Source organism: Hypanus sabinus, chromosome 10 (assembly GCF_030144855.1).
Source record: "Hypanus sabinus isolate sHypSab1 chromosome 10, sHypSab1.hap1, whole genome shotgun sequence".
Classification (NCBI taxonomy): domain Eukaryota; kingdom Metazoa; phylum Chordata; class Chondrichthyes; order Myliobatiformes; family Dasyatidae; genus Hypanus; species Hypanus sabinus.
In genome coordinates, this window is record NC_082715.1 from 50,608,267 (window position 1) to 50,625,633 (window position 17,367).

The following is a 17,367-nucleotide window of genomic DNA, read 5'->3' on the forward strand; positions in this document are numbered from 1 at the left end:
AGGAAGAGATGTTATTTCCAATTGGCACAGACTATGGTCTCCTGGTGAGGAAGTCAAGGATCCAGTGGCAAAGGGTGTACGGAGGCCCAAGTTTTGGATTTCTTTGATGAGAAATTAGGTTATGATTGTGTTGAATACTGAACACAGATGTTAACTTTGCAAGTGGAAGGTTATTTTCAATGTGCTTCAAAGTGGCTCAGTACTCTCCATTTCCTTGTAATGCAGGAGTAAGCCATTTGGCACATTGAGTCTATCCCAGTTCACAGAGCAATATGAATCTTCCTCAAGCCACATTATAAACATACTACAGTCAAGGCGATTTATAGTGGCCAATTAACTAACCGTTCATAAATTTCTGACATGATGCAGGAAATTAAAACTCAGTCCACTGTAGCTGTAAAGCCCAGGCACAATTTGCTGTAAATTGTGCCTTGTGCAACAGGGAGAAAGACCTGCCAACATTCTAGTTTGAATGAGTCATGTTGAAAAATATCACTTACTCTAGGTCAAAACCAATGTTCCTCAACCACACTCAACCAGCATCTAGCACCTACTGTCAAAAATGGAGGGAGGAAGTATTTGGAATCTCACCGAATTTCAGGACAGCCCTTTGCTGTTTACATTATCCATTAATGATTGATTATGTTCCCTGCATATGGTTCTGAAGAGATTTGCACACGTTACAAAAATTGATCAGATTGACAGGAGGATATCAGTGGATTGTCAATTGGATAAAGTAAACGGTAAAAATGTTTAATCTAGAAAAAAAAAACTGTCATTGGGATTGTGCAAAAAGTCAAAGGAAAATCAATAATTTGGAAGGTATGGGGGGGGAAGTAGAGGGACAGTGCTTTGAATAAAAGGTGTCACAGATTAATAAGAAGACACATGGAATGCCTTCCTTTATTAGCAAAAGCTTAGAATGCAAGAATAAGGATCTTATCTAGAATTGTAAGTAGATTAATCTGGCCATTTTGGATATTACAGGTAATTTGTGATTGCAAAGATGGAATGCAGCAGTGGGTAGCAAGTACATTGAGAGAACTAGAAAAACAGTAACAATGAGGAAAAAACTGAATAGGCTGGGATTGTTTTCTTTGGAACACATGCAACTAAGATGAAATCTGTAATGGGGGGGGGGGGTGATTATTGATCCCCCTGCAAGAGGAATTAAAAAGCAGGAGGCATTGATTTCAAATAATTGTGAAAAGATTACAGCAGGCAGGAGGAAAATCTTTGCACCTAGGGGGTGCTATTGGATAAAAAAGCCAAAAATACCACATCTTCTACCATGAACCAAGTTTAGGAATTTGGCTGTATTTCTCAACCAGCACAAATGTGGTTAGGCTTACTGGCTCCTGCGAAGTCAAACATTTTCTACAAAGTAGCAAGACATTTTTCCAATGGTCAATAATGTGTATGATCTAGCAATTTCAATTCAAAAGATCATTATTCTGCAATTAAGCTTTCTAGATGCAACGACAAACAAATATAATATTCAGTGACAGCAGCTTCAGAATGCAAAACTTCACTGATGGCAGACTTGTGTTTTGCATTGATTCAGACTTTAACAGCAGCTTGTTTTCCCAGTGTGAAAAAATAGCATTGCCATATTCACAATCCACTGAAAACTGATAATGAAAACATCCGTGAGTATAGAAAAGGGAGATATTTTTTTTAAAAAATCAAAGCTGCAAAAGAAAGATACTTCAGAAACTGGCACGCTGAGACAGAAACTAAAAAAAAACAATTAAAGATATTCATACGCCACATCAATCAGTGGCTGCAAAAGGAGAGAAAGCCTTTGTTTTCTTTCTCATAATGATGAGAAATATGAATAATATTTTGGTGCATGCCTTTGTGATTTGTTACTTCCCTGCCAGGCTTTTCACTCGCTCTTTGCGCAACTTAATTTCTCAAATCATGGAAGCATAGCAGAATTACTGAACCTATTTTAAATTAGAGATTAGATATCCTAAAAAATATCCTGGAATTTACCAAATCCCATAAGGCTGCAGAAGGCAAGGGTAAATGTCTCATAAGCAATAGGCCATATGATAAAATTGGTGAGAGGGAGAGAGGTAAAGCCAGAGGACAGACTAATCCATGAACAGGCATTTATAGAGACTTTGGTAAGAACCTTTTAAGATGACAATTGATAAAAGATAAGACAACTGATGAAATTGGTTCAAGTGCATACTGAAGATGCCTTGTCAGAAATCAAAGGGTAGATGCTGCACTAACACTACCTAGGAAGAAATCAAAAGGCATAAAGTGCAAAATCGGAACGTGTGGTACGACTGCAAGTGGTAAATCTGTAACCAGATCAAACCTTCAACAAAATTGAAATTGTACTCATAATTACAAAGGAATACTATCACTACTAAAGGTGCAATTTGTAAAAAGCACCAAACTATAATCCTCAGGACAACTAGAAAAAAATAACATAACATTGCCAGTGTCATGAATGTCCTAATATTTAAATAAGTGAGAAAACAAAGCTGGCATAAATAGCAGTTGAGGGCCAAGGAAAAATTAGTCAGTAACAAATTAAGTAAGTAAAAGAGCTTCAGTACAATTTTAAGTGAAATATAGATACTATAAGGTCAAGAATTAGGTTAAAGATTTTTAAGAAGTACATGTGAAAATCTTGGACTCAAGTTTCTGAATGCAACATTTTATAAAATATATTCAAAAACATTTTTGTACAACCTTGCTTGAGCTGAAGAATACCACAGTTCAAGGACCATAAAGCTTCAGTAATGGCATTTGTGGGCTAGGCAGAACCCACAAAATCTTGCGTGAACTATTAAAGGTGCAGCAGAGTATAGTAGGGTAGATTAAATAGTACCAATGAATCAATCCTTTTAGATAACTGCCCATTTATCATAGCTGCAGTTATAGTTCTTAAGATGTTTAAGAAAAAAAGCCTTGCCAATTCTAACATCTTGAGAAATTGGTAGACTTTTCTAATACACAGCTACTATTGAAAGTATACTTTTGTTAATCTATGATTCTGGAAAATCACCAGCAGAACACATTTAACATCTATCAAAAGGATCACCACCATCTGGATGATGCCTCTTTTCACTGCTATCATTGAGAGGAAATACAGAAGCTCAAGGTCCCACAACACCAGATTCAGAAACAGTTACTTTCTAGAACCAACAGATTCTTAAAATTTTTGGTATAACCCTAATCCCACCTACAGAGCACCTTGTGGAGTTGCGTCTTTGTTTTTGTTTGTACTAAGGTTCTTGTATTGCAATCTCACTGTATAGCTTAATCTTATGTACTTTTTGTATCCGCCTGTGATATTGCTGCAAATGTTTTTACTGTAGTGAACCTCTCTACTTCTGCATGACAATAAGCTCCACTTGACTTGTATGAACGTTGCTCTGACTTGAAAGCACTGACCAAGTTCAAAAAAACAGTAACAATGCAGCAACCTTTAAAAATTATCTATTTTGATTAATTTTGAATAATCTACATCTATGTAGCCAAAGAACTAATTATGTCTATGTTGCAAAATGGCCAGAGTGTCCAGGAATTCAAAAAGAGGTACAACCTAAAACAGGAAAGCAGGTTAAAACCTGAGAAATGGGGAATATCAATTAGACTTTCCCACTGTTGTATTTTAGCAGGAATTGGGCATACAGGCAAATACAATTTGCAGCTTTGAGTCAGTCCAAGTTTAAGATAGTTCATTGTTGATTTTATGTGGGGATATAAGATAGGCTCTTCCATTCTTTCAAGCTTTGCCACCCAGCAACCTCCGATTTAACCTAGTCTAATCATGAGACAATTTATAATGATCAATTAACCTACTAACTGTAGGAGGAAAGCAGAGCACTCAGTGGAAACCCACACATTCCATTGGAGGTGGGGGGGGGGGAGGGAAGGAGAGTACAAACTCCTTATAGAGGACTCCAGACTGATGGCCTGAGCTGTAAAAGTGTTGCGCTAAATGCTATGCTATCATGGCACCCAAGAGGCACGAATGGATAGGTTTCTATTTGCATATTGCAGCTCTTTTTATTCTGAAAAAAATCACATTAGTATTTAGTTTCATGCAAGTATTTCCTGCATGCATTATCAGATTCAACCATCTTAGATTTTGTTTCTTTGCATTTAATTACAAGTGTGTACTTAACAATGTTTCCAAGACCAAAAAAAACTATAGCACATGGCAATTTGACTAAAATCAGCATAAAGAATAGCACAAGAATACAGTGCATGAATTCTAAAAGTAATACTCCTACATTTATATACTGCAGTAATTCTGTTTTTATCTAGTAATTACAACTATAGTTATGAAGTCAACAATTTCTTTTACCTTTATGAAAGAATATCAGGCCTTTGCTCTTGAGCACCAAGTTAAAGAAGAGCTGTATAATTCTAAGTTATTCAGAAAATCAATGTCTTAGAATAGATAACCATATTCTACAATCCAAACTATTGAATAAAATTGTTTTTCTCTTTAAATATTCAAATACTGTAATCTAAATAAAGAATTTCCACTTATTAGTCAACTAAATTTGGCATGTTCCCTGTTTAGATCAGATTTAATTCTATGTTTTGCAGTTGACCTGGAGGGATTTTTATCCTTCCAAAATAGCATAATACAAAATATACAAAAAAAAAAGACCAAGTGTCGCTGTTTGAGTACATGATTTCAAGTTGTAATTCTGTTTGGCAAGCAGTAACTTTGGTAAAACATCACACAGTCTATAAAAGAATCAGCTCTGTTCTTGTTTACTAACTAATGGTCATTAACTGTCCTTGAACTCGCTGTCCTTGAACTTGATGTCTGGGTGTACTGATTAAAATATTGAATTATCATCACTGGAACTCCTCTAGGACATGGGCACCTCCAAGGCATCTCTCCTGACACTTTTGTGCTGGGGTTGTTAAGTACCCTAAAGGTTGATAAAATAGATCCACTTTAAATTTAAACTTCAATAACACTGTTTATACAGTTTTACTCATACCATCTTGAAAACTCATTATGGGAAAATGAAAATTGACAGATTTTTTTTTGTACAAAACGTTGAGCTTGTGCATTGAGCAAATAAAACTCCAAAGATACCAAAAATTCTATCAAACTGACTGATCATACTGCATACCACAGAGAAATGGTATATAGATTTCTTTGCGAGGGAAGCATTCTTGGCTCCTAGCTCATGCTGAAGTTATGGAGCTGGAGGGTCACTGCATGGTCACACTCCTCTGTCTTTGCAGAGGGAAATAATTAGATCAAAGATTGGTTAAGTGCTTAAGCACTTCTGCAATCCCCAGTCTATAACTTCAAACAAACATTAATCTTTACTACAAATAATCAAGTGTTGGGATACAATAGTGGCTAATTCACTGGACTGGCAATTCAGAGGTCTGAACTAATGATCAGCATACATTTCAAACCCCAATTAAATTCAGTTAATAAATTTGGACTAAAAGTCCATTATCTGCAATGAAACTATAAGATAGTCATGCAAAAAAAAATTGCTAATGCTCTTTATGGAAGAAAGCTTTCCTGATCAGGCCTACAGGTGACTACAGATTTACATTACCTATTATGACCTATTAGTCTCTCAGCTTTCCCATGAAGTGCAAAAGGTACAATAAAGACAGCTAGGTTTTATAATAGACCAAAGCCAAAATCAATGTTTTACAATAGTTTAAAACTTACAGAACTTTCCATCAGCATTTATTTTATAAATTTGTTGACCATGTTCTTCAGCCTTTTCGGTAAGATGTCAGTGCGCTTGGACGCAGGGTCCACTCCAGGTCTGTTCAACTTGTCTTTTTTTAAAAAAAAATATATACAATTGCAAGTCACTGCTGGATACTAAGAACATCAGGTACTGCAGGACTCCCCATTCATGAGCTGCTAAATGGAGCTGGACTTTTTGCGGTACCGTTGTTATGATGTCATCTGAACTTGCTGTGTACTGCTGGATGTTGTGCAATGCAAGCGATTGTCTTGGACATTTTTATTGTGATCACAAGACCCTGTTGGACACTGGTGATGCAGAATACTTCAAGTCTAGTTCATGGGTTCATTGGCAAAACCAAAGGTGGGGGAAGCCGTGTTCTCTCATTTCGAGCGAGGACTAGGGCTATGCCTGTTGCAGCCGACCGGGAGAGGAGAGAGCTCAGATTGACATTTACTTTATGCATCTCATTTTGTTTCAACACCTTCAATAATCTGTCCTCTAAGCAAGAGTTTAAAGTATTGATAAAGCATGCCCAATCATACAATAGGATTTGATTTACAAGTGTGTGTCATGCAAGTGTAAGTTCAATTTTATGTGTTTTTATAGTGGAATTTGAAATTTGTTTTAAATTGCAAGTAAGTTGGGATATTATGTTCTGAAGCTGAAAATTAAGCATTATTTGTGTATAAATTGATCCTACATTTGTTCGCTATTTCTTGTTTATGTTGGTAATTTATTGAGAATTGAAATATTGATATTCAACTACAAGTAGGAATTTTTGGTGTATAAAACATGAATGTTATACCTTGCGTAACTGGTGACTTGAAAGCAGGTTTATAATAATTGTGCTGTATTGGAATGTATAGAGGAGATGCGAGGGGTAAGTATTTACACAGAGTGGTGAGTGCATGGAACGGCCTGCCAGCGGCAGTGGTGCAGGTAGAAACAGTAGGGTCTTTTAAGAGACTTCTGGATAGGTACATGAAGCTTAGAAAAATAGAGGGCTATTTCTAAGGTACTTCTAAGGTAAGGACATGTTCGGCACAGCTTTGTGGGCTGAAGGCCTGTATTGCGCTGTAGGTTTTCTATGTTTCTAATGCAATGCGGGACAGTCTCTGTGGACTACACTGGAATCTGTACTTGAGTTGGCGACAATCCCTTCCCATCAGTGCTATCCTCCAGTGTTCGCTCTGTGGAACAGCGAACTGAACCAGGACAACTTACCATCAATTCTAGTCATTACCACTCAAGGACTTGGGTTATACTTTTTTTTCTTTGCAACTGCATGCGTGGCTGAAATCATAACCATATGTGCTATTTGTGCAATGTGCTGTGGTAATGTGTTTTTCATCTTGGTCCTGGAGAAACATTGTTTTGTTTGGCTATAATCATGCAGAGTTGAATAATAATTAAACCTGAAATTAAACTTCATGTAATTTCTGAAACATTTCTGTAAAGCCTATTTTCAAACAACAGCTAGCAATGGAGAAGTACTTTAGTGTACTATGAATTTCTTACACAAAATACTACAAGTTAACAGCATCATTATAACTACAGCATTGAGGGGAAACAAAAAGTCATTTTATGTTTTTGTTAGAACTTTATTTTCCCCCATGGATAGCAACTTCACTAAAGTAGTAACAGTGTATATTCTATTCAAAATTAGGGATAATTATACAAAAGAACAACCAATGTTTGCAAGCAGATGGATAACTAATGTTTTTTCTTTAAAGTACCAATTTGGGCAAGTGGGATGTGGTGACAAAAATTCCTTAACTCAACCCCTGAATCTATTATTACTTCCTCTGATTACTAAAGGTAGATTGATAATTTGCAAATCATAGCAATACAGTAAATGGGCTGAATCATGTGCATTTCTACCTACTGTCCTGATTCACTCCACCACCCTTCAGCCTATGCTGTAACTGAGGTAGCCAGAGGTGAATATGGGCCTCAAGTTGCACAATCCTGGATTTGATTGTACTGAGGGCTCAGCAGTGACTAGATCTTAGATACATCAAATACAGGAACAGCTTTTGACAAGTGGCAAGGCTGGAGGTGGAGCCTCATCTTCTGTCTGTAGAGGCTTACTAAGTATTTTTGCACGTTTTGGATAACTGACGACAGATTAAAAATGATTAAAGTGGTTTTGAATTATTAAAAATACCTTTCAAAAGTAAAACACAAATGAAACATTAACTAATTGAATAAAGTAAGCAAAAAGTATTTTTTTTAATTTCCGCTTCATGAAATCCTATTCAAATAAATGGGGATTTTAATTCAAAGACTGGATGATGTAAGATTATATAATACTAGGGTATCTCAGCACAATTAGGCTCTGTTATCAAACTTCATGTACAGTTCTGAAATGGAAAAAAAGTGATAAAGTAAATTAATCTTGGAAGCTTCCTTGGAGTTGTCAAACATAGCCAAGTCCATCTGTGTTTTTTTTAAAAAAAAGATACCAAACAGAAAAGGCCATTCCAAGCCATGGAGCTGCATCATCTAGCAACCCACCTATTCAACACTAGTCTAATTACAAAACAATTTACAGAGACCAATTAACCTACTAACCAGTAGGTCTTTGGACTGTGGGAGGAAACGAAGAATAAACTCACGCATTCATGGGGAAATATACAATTTTTTTTTACAGATGTGCCAGAATTGAACTTTGAACTCTGGAATGCATCAAGCTGTACTAGCATCACACTAACCTCTATGCCACCATGGCGGACCGTAACGTATTCAGTTCATTATTGTTTTTAAGTGTTTTTAGATATAGCCTTAGAATACGTAAATGCCCATTGTAATCTAAGTCAATGAGTCCTTTGACACCCAATTGTACAATAATAATAAAGCTTATGCAGTCAGTGGGTCTGTCTGGAAGTCAACTTAATTTTGTGACTAATTTAGTCAATGTTAATGTATTTAAATCAAATTCATTCTGCCATGCCAAATGATTAGCCCCTCCATGAGGTGTACACTTTCTTTAACCTACTTGTAAATTTTGTGTACTCTACTGTCTAGCACCACTGTCACAGAATAACTTCACCTGCATTCTCCTTCAATACAGATACCATCCTGTCTCTTATATGTACACTCCATATAAATGGATCAAAAGTTGAATCTCTTTGCTTCACAGCACAAAGGGGGAACTATACAAGGACTGCTGCACTTCACTCAAATGACTCACCACTTAGCTTCTCAAAGATGTTTTGAAATGAAGCCCTTAACCTACTTAAGTATTTTTATAAACATCATTCATCCAACAACACAATAAATAAAGTCATAATTTTGAGCACTTTTCTGTATTTTTGCCCTATTTGCCTTGAAAGAACTTTCAAGGAACTACAGTCCATGTGAAGGAGTTCTTCCAAAATGGTTTAAGCAGAGCACTGGCATGCAGTTGGGTCTTGTGATTAAGGTGCAATGATTTCCATATCCAGGTAGCTTCCGACTCAGAGCTTCTCAGAATTGTTATCTTGGTTTTTCTGGATAGCCTCAACTAATTTATTCCAGCACCTTCACAGACATGTCACCATACAGCATATTGCTACATTTTCTGCAGCACATTGGGTTTTGATAAATCACTTGAATATTGGTTAGGCTTTATTTTGATAGAAGTTTCTAAAAATACTACACTGAAGTTTTCACTAAAATTTCCACAGAGCCACATATTACTTACTTCCATCATCGTTCTATGTGTTCTGAAGTGGCTGACGAGGCCCATGTCAGACCTGTAGATTCTATGTACAGGCAAGGCAGTGAGGTGAAGCATGGCTTTTGTATGCTCCAGAAGAGACTCAGGTTATCAATGTCTTCTTGGCTACAGTCTCACTACTTCGACGAGTCCAGGAACTATTTCCAGATACTATTTCCAGGTATTATACATATACAGATATTATCCAGATTATACAGATACAGATACTATTTCCAGGTATTCCCAAAAGTTGACAAGTTTTTTTTAAAAAAAGCAACACACACAAAATGCTGGAGGAACTCAGTAGGCCAGGCAGCATCTATATAAGAGTACAGTCGACGTTTCTGGCCAAAATGTTGACTGTACTCTTTTTCATAGATGCTGCCTGGCCTGCTGAGCTCATCCAGTATTTTGTGTGTGTTGCTCTGATTTCCAGCATCTACAGATTTTTTCTCGTTTGTGAAGTTTCTTTTTTAAAAAAAAGAGTTAAGAGTTTGAGAACATCTTTCATGTTTTCTCCGTCCACCTGAAAATCTCTTGACTATTGGAGCCTGGGGTAAGGTAGAGTTCCGAAAGTCTGGTGTTGAGATTTGAAAATAATTGAAAGTACTTCTGCAATACTGTTTGTCAAAAAACAATAGCACAATGCTAAGAATGATGTAAAAGTTGTGTTAATGGAAACTTTGTACAAAGCAAAATATAGTTAACCAATAAAATGGACCATGTACAAAAGATCAAATTTCTAATTAAATTTATTATTACAATCCTTATTGCTCTTAATCTGGATACTTAAACTCTTTTACTAAATCTAGGTCTTAATCTTCGTTTCAGCAGAATTAATTTTCACTCCTCATGTGTTTCTTGGGAAACAAATCTATAACACCATGTCAGCTACTGAAGATATGTGGATTATAACTTATTTAATATCTTGCTTGATTTTATTGCTGCACAGATAGATTTTTTTCTTTAAAAAGCCAATATCACACTTCCTTCACCCTCCTCAGAAGACAACTTGGTAACACTCCCAACTGGGTTCTGTGCTGCAAGCTACCTTCTCTGAAACTTATGTGTCTCACAATTTAGAGTTATTGAATATTTTCAATATTGATAATTGAACAATGTTAACAGTAATATTGCTGATGGCAAGTCAATTCCAGAGCAACCTTTGTGTTTCAATCATGTCCTCCAGCTTTAAGCCAAGGCTAGTACAGCTTCTGCCTCACAACTCCAGAAACTAGGATTCAAAGTGGACCTCCAGTGCTGTCTGTGTGGAGTTTGCATGTTCTCCACATAGGTTTCCTCTGAGTTTTCAGTTTGTTCCACATCCTGAGTGTAGTGGTTGGAAGATTAATTGGCTCCTGTAAGTTACCCCGGAGTGTAGTGGGAAATTAAGGACAATTTACCATAATCCTATCAAGTAATAATCTGGATGGTGGTAGTGGGGGTGGTTGGGGGGGGGGTGGGGGGAAGAGAACAAATTGAATTAGGCTAGGATAACTAAAAATGGATGCTCAGTGGTCAGCACAGATTCTGGAAGCCAAAAAAAAAGCCAGTTTCCATCAAATCAACAGCAGTAAATTTTGGTTCAACGACAGCATGCTTTTCTGAGTTACAAATAAGCACAGGCAAGTAAGCTCACAATTCTACACACTACATGGTCTGTACAGATAGATATCAAATTGAAATCATCAGGAGGACAGGTAGCATTGGTCATTGTGCTGAAAAAGTACTGTGCTTAGATCTCTGATCCTGTCTCACTCCAGCAATTTCAGTTTAGTTTAAACTCTCATTTTCTGCATTTACAGTGTTTTCATTCACGTGAATAGAGGCTGTATCTGTCTTCTGGTTATATACAAAATATCCCATCGCACTGTTTGATTGGGGGGGGCGGAGGAAGAAACTCTGAAATCCAATTTTTATTGCTGAACCGAAAAAAAATCAGATTAGTTAGGAGTTAAATGACACTTGTTTATGGGTACAAGATCATGACTGCATTGCCTTTATTAAAAAAAACTTAACTGCTGAAAGTTTTGGGACAGAAGTAATAAAAAGTGACTATACATGCTTGTTCTTGTGAAATTTTAGAATTCCCGGAACGGTATGAACTGAAGTACAGTTACTAGAAGTGGTTGGCAGCTAATACATATGCGGCAAGTTGATGATTGAATTCAAAGTAACATTTCAGGATATTGCTTCGAAACAATCATTTGCGGACTGAAAAAGCTACCGAAACGTATAATCACCAAGTAGTTTATTTTTTGACCAGCTTCTAGCAATTCAGCATTTTGTTAGTGGCGCCCTCTGGTAGAAACTTGGTTTTGTTACAATAGTTATTTTCGCTTCACATATCATTCCAGTATTCGAACAAACTGGAAAATAACAAACCGGCCATATAATAGCCACATAAACTATTATTTGGAAGCGGCAAGGCTCCCAATGGGAACTATCAGCTGTTAAAGATAAAACGTGGGTCCACGCCAATAATTAGTAATCACACGAGTGACAAAAAATCCAGTTAAATCTAGTTCAATCAAATAGTTAAACATGATCGTAATAAACAAGATCGTATAACCACGAAATAAATGGATTATATAGTGACATAGATATGACTTCCCTATTACGAGAAGACCTTAATATTTTAGTTTTATTTGAAGAAGACCGTTGTAAAACAGCGCAGGCAGATTTTTCTGAGTTTTACAGATTACACGAACGACCGGCAATTGCAAAAAAGAATAAAACATGATTCTTTATTTTGTAAGCCGTGGACATGCTTATACAACGCACTTTTGTGAATATGGGGGGGGGGGGGGTAAGTAAGGGGCACTTTATTGGTGGTGCATTGCAATACAAGATAATGACAGACGAAGAATCAGCATACTTATAGACAATAGAGGAATGACTGCATTGCTTTAATTTAAAAGCCTTATATCGCCATCAGAATATACTGAAGCCACATAACATGTTCATTGACAGTAAAATGAAGCACCTCACATTACCAAAGTAATCAGATCCTTTCCAGCACAAAATACAAAGGCTCCCCACCGAAGCTTGCTTGAATTTTATTCACATTTCACTGCTAAACTGGACAATAGCAAACTGGGTGTTCCTTACAGGAAAGTTCCAAGTCATCCCTGGTGAGCTTGGAAATGACAATAGATAGTTTCTAAAGTCAGAAAAAAAACACTTTTGTGTTAAACAATTAATCTACAAGCTACAAATTCGTAAAATTATCAAAGTCTTCAAAGTCCGATATTTACTCCTTTCTGGTTTTGCATTGCGGGCATTATCTGCGCGCATTGCCGTCAATTTTTAAGCGGAGTGCTTTCATGCTTCACTTTTAAAATTCCTTTGGGCGTTTGTGCCGCAAGTAAAATTCCTACTCCAGTTTATAATTATACCAGACGTTTCTACTGCTCTTGCCAAACGGATAAAGGTCTTGAGGAAGAATACTTAATTTAGTAGAGAAAAAAATTATTTAATATAAAATCAAAATGGTACAGCCACTAAGAGTGATCCGGTAACTGGTATTCTTGTAAAAATGAGTCTTTGCCCTGCTGCTTAAAACTGGGATGTACACTTTTACAGCTACATCTACATCCAATGAATTTTCAGAAACCTGCAAGAATAGCTGTTTACTTTAAACAACATAGTAATTTCGTTTTAAAGATATTCAAGACCATATTTCACATTAGATATTATTTCTAATACTATCCAATATCTGGACTTTAATATAACGTTGAAATTACGAGTACAATCTGCCCGCAATCTGCTTACACAAATCCAAGCCTTCCAGTTTCCATGATCATAATCATATTTCTAGATAATTTCTGCTGTCGAAACTCGCCATTCATATAATCTGGAAAACTTCACTTTGTATGAGCAAACCTTGACAGGCACAACATGATGCCGCTTTAGCAGTATTAAAATAAAAGCTGTTTGGAGTTTAGCATAAGCATTTTACCACAGTAGATTACCAGGAATAATTACAATTCTGCAATTCAAATAATCAAAGTTATGTCTTTGACAAAAAATAAACTACGTGTCCTTCTCCCACTACAAAAACAGTACGTTATAGCTGATGTCGTTATTGAATTAAAATTTTGAATTACTCTAATTATTAAATGATGTACTGGCATTTACATGAATTTATCATTAGCTGGTAAGCTACTCACTGTACTTCACAGTTGTGGATTCAAAACAATATCATACATCAGAACCAGAGCAGGAAAAATACTATTGCCACAGAAATAATATTTTTAAATATCAGCCTCCCCCCACCTCCCCATAGGCAACAATGCTGCCTTTTGTAGAAATAAAACAAACCTGCTGGGGGCAGTAGGCGGGGATAGATAATGTTGCAACGCGTCTCAGTTTTGAAGCCACGAGATGGACTTAAGGAGTCGCTTTTGCATTATTACTTCATCAACCTCTGTAAATGCATAAACCTGCGCTTTGCTTTTTGCATTGAATGAAGCACCACGATGTTTTTGTTCAATTATCAAACAGGAATTAGGTAGCTTTATTAGCGGATACATTTCTCAGCCTCTGGTGACATGCTTCTGTCTATTCCAAGGTTTAGGAAACTGACGAATAATGATGTTTATGCGTTCTGGACTTCGTTGATTTTTTTTTGCAGGCACGCGACTGCGAATCACAACTCACGATGGAATTACGGTGGAAAATTACATGCACCTTGCATCGATAAATACTGTCCAACTACCAGCAATGAACCTTTATAAGGGCAATCATGCATAGTATGGATTTTTTTCCATGCTGATATATATGCACAATTACAGTATTCCGCAGTTAATTCATTCAATCTCAAGATGCCAGAATCGTGCTCAGTTCTGATGAGAAAGTGAAATGCTTAAATGATTTGTGTTCCAACAACATTTCGGCCATTATAAATGCCATTTTAGATCAGACATGCCAGATTTAGTGATGCGAGCTTTTAGCAAAACTGCACGGGTTTGAGGGAAAAGTAGAGACACTACTGCTAGATGATAGTAAAGACGCAGACCTTAAACAAGCAGTCTGAATCGGCATGCGCACAATGCAATATTATTTTTCTCTCTCCAGTGCATCAACCACTTACCTTTATAGGTGAAACGATGTTTTATTTTTAAATCTGCAGTTATTCTTTTTCGCTAGATCCGAAATCAGTTGAATCCTACCATTCGAGTTAAAACAATGAAAATGGTTGAGTCACAAATGTTTGGTACAGGTCCTGTAGAAGTGTATGTATTCTGTGCAACAGGACTCGCGTCAGCTCTGAGTTATGGAGTACTGCTAAAGCACAAACGAGTATAAGCAAGCGTCAGTCCCCGTGAATCATACACTCCATATATTCGCTTTCTTTTGGAAGTAGTAACGTGGTTAGTTGATGTCATATGGTCTGAGTCTGCGCGGCCAGAAGAATCCCGCCTACCGTTAAGGGATCTGCTACTGCTTGAGATGGTCAGTTTCAGCCGTGCTGCAGAAACATCGGTGGGACGGGGAAAAAAAATACGCTGTCAGATGCAAGGAAACGTGCAAACATTGTGATTACAACACTTCATCTTAAAACGCTTTCACGCCATTCATGATAAAAATAATCAACTGAATTATTTTTACGAATTCCACTTATATCAATCTCATCTCTATTTGTCAATCATATTTTTTGAAAATGTATTTAAATTTATACAGCAAAAAAGTAAACATTTACAGATGTTTTATGTGAGCGGTTGCTATCTCAACATATGAAAATATAAATCCCCTCTCCTGCTTAGGCACCCACTACGCTTGTTTAATTTACAATGGAGGTCTAGATAATTGTGGGTTATAACGTTCACTGTTTAATGGAAAAGTGTGAAGTCAAAGTATATCAATGTGTCGGTATGTTGCATTCAGATCACGCACTGCCGGTACCTGAGTTATGAAAAACGTTTTATTGTGAAGAATATTACACCGAAATTAGCCTATTCTGTATTAACTTAATTATTCTATACAACGGTACATTCACAAATAAAAATCTGTTTATTCTGGCATAAAGGAATAAAGATAGTTCACTAAGATTCCAACTGACCGATGTTTCAAATTGCTATTTAGAAAATTAAGTTAGGCAAGACTGAAAATGATTTTTGAACAAATATTTACTTATGCAGTGAAAGAGATGTCCATTCTCTTACATTTGGCACTGGTATGTTTACAATGTGCACGTTGTGTTCAAAATCAGCATTGGGTATCATGAGTTAGTTTATGGGTTTTGAAGGTTTAAAATGTAGCATGGTGCAGTTAAGAAAGATCTGTGGTATTTTGCCACATTTATGAAAACCTGAATGCTATAATGTGAAAAGAAAATGGCTTTGTTATAGAAACTATTGAGACAATCTGAGCTGTTTATATTTCAAATTACATTTTCATTTTCATTGTTTTTTACTGAACAACCAGTGTTTGGTAAACTGTTAAACCATTGCTTATGAGAAGTGTTTTGCAATTAAATGGCCTACTAGTTCAAATGTCACTTTTCAATGGAAAGATGTAGCAAGCAGAACAAATATTTCACGTGAGATATTTGGTCACGTTTAATATATTCACCTCATTTACCTGCCCTTAGATAAGAAGGTGCTGTTTCTGAGGTTTTACTGTTGCTTAATTCAGCAACATAAACAATGGAGATGATGAGACAATTCACCTGTGGGTTGTCAAGAAGTAACTTCTACCTTGCAATCTTACAACAATGACAGAATCACAGAGCGGTATCTGTGGTTAACATGTGATTGAGATTGTGTCTAATATCTGGTTATTACAAATTCCAATATTACTCATTGTGATGTACGACCAAACTTAAAAGGTACTTAGAACATCTCTTACATTGGAACAAATGAACAAAAGCGATCATTTTTGGGTGTGATGTGGCCTCCTAAAGTTCAAAAGAGTACACCCATTCCAAAATGTGATGCCCAGTAGTATTATAGATTATCCAGATTCAGTCTAACTGGTTTTGCACAGCTGCAGCTCTGCTCTGCACAGCTCTGTTCGCTTTATATTTTACCCTCTTTAGTTTAACTTGCTAACATTTCATTTGTTGTTTTGATTATTTTTGTATGCTTCAATGGGAAACTGTTGCCTTCATAGATGAGACCCTAAACCTCTTTGGACCTCTGATGTTTGCTGCTTCTTGCCATTCATAAGACATTCAAATCTTCCACTGGTCAAAAGTAATAGTAACACCTGCTCTAAAGTTTAAATTGCACAGTTTTTGATGAATCATAAAAAATATGGCCCTACTATATAACCAACCTACTTTAGCACCAATCATTTTGTCATTGGCAATGATTCATTATGATTGTTAGTAGATTTAGCAAGCAGGTGAGACTAGCATGGTTCTGTGGGATTCTTTTCCAGTTTCAATATCTTATTATTATCCTTAACCTTTGGGCTGAAATTTGTTTCTCAGTGGAGCACCTTTTTTGTGTATTACCTGTCCTTTGTGCATTGTTTACAAAATTTGTGCTGCATTTGACATTAAAGATTCATGGCAAAGTTTGGCAGACATGGACCACTTCCTGTATCTCCAGAGTCACTTCATGGTTAATATTATTGACAAAATTCACCATTGCTTTCACTTCACATTTACAGCTGTTGATCAATTGAGTAAAGGGCTATTTCAAGATCAAAACTTTAGGCATGGTCTATTAGGCTCCAGAGATTGACACCCTATATGTTGGTTTTCTCCACAAAATCCACCAAATTCACTGGATGGACAAGCAAGCCAAGATGCATCTTTTCTGGACCAAATAGGCATATGTTGGTGATGATTTAGTCATGATCTTCCAAAGCTTCCTTGATTTAAGAGCTATCCCATACACATTGGTAAGAATTGCACAGAGTACATAAGATTGAAAAAGTGAAGACATCAAGAAATGTGATAGCAACTATCGTCTATGGAGGGATTGGAAGATGTTTAGG

General features: G+C 36.5%; 2 protein-coding genes across 3 annotated transcripts in view; one reads left to right on the forward strand and one right to left on the reverse strand.

Moving 5' to 3' along the window:
• LOC132401317 (uncharacterized protein K02A2.6-like) overlaps positions 1–14,172 on the forward strand; it is a 44,602-nt gene extending 30,430 nt beyond the window's left edge. The window contains exon 2 of the mRNA XM_059983450.1: positions 14,054–14,172. Coding sequence (XP_059839433.1) covers positions 14,054–14,172 — 119 coding nt within the window. The remainder of the gene's footprint in view (positions 1–14,053) is intronic.
• vsnl1a (visinin-like 1a) overlaps positions 1–14,772 on the reverse strand; it is a 123,044-nt gene extending 108,272 nt beyond the window's left edge. Inside the window, exon 1 of one of the 2 annotated variants that reach the window (XM_059981859.1) lies at positions 14,513–14,772. The gene's annotated coding sequence lies outside the window, so the exon portion shown is untranslated. Of the gene's footprint in view, positions 1–13,589; positions 13,685–14,512 lie in introns of those variants that run through there. The other variant, XM_059981860.1, reaches the window with a different exon arrangement.
• Between the last annotated feature and the right edge of the window lie 2,595 nt (positions 14,773–17,367).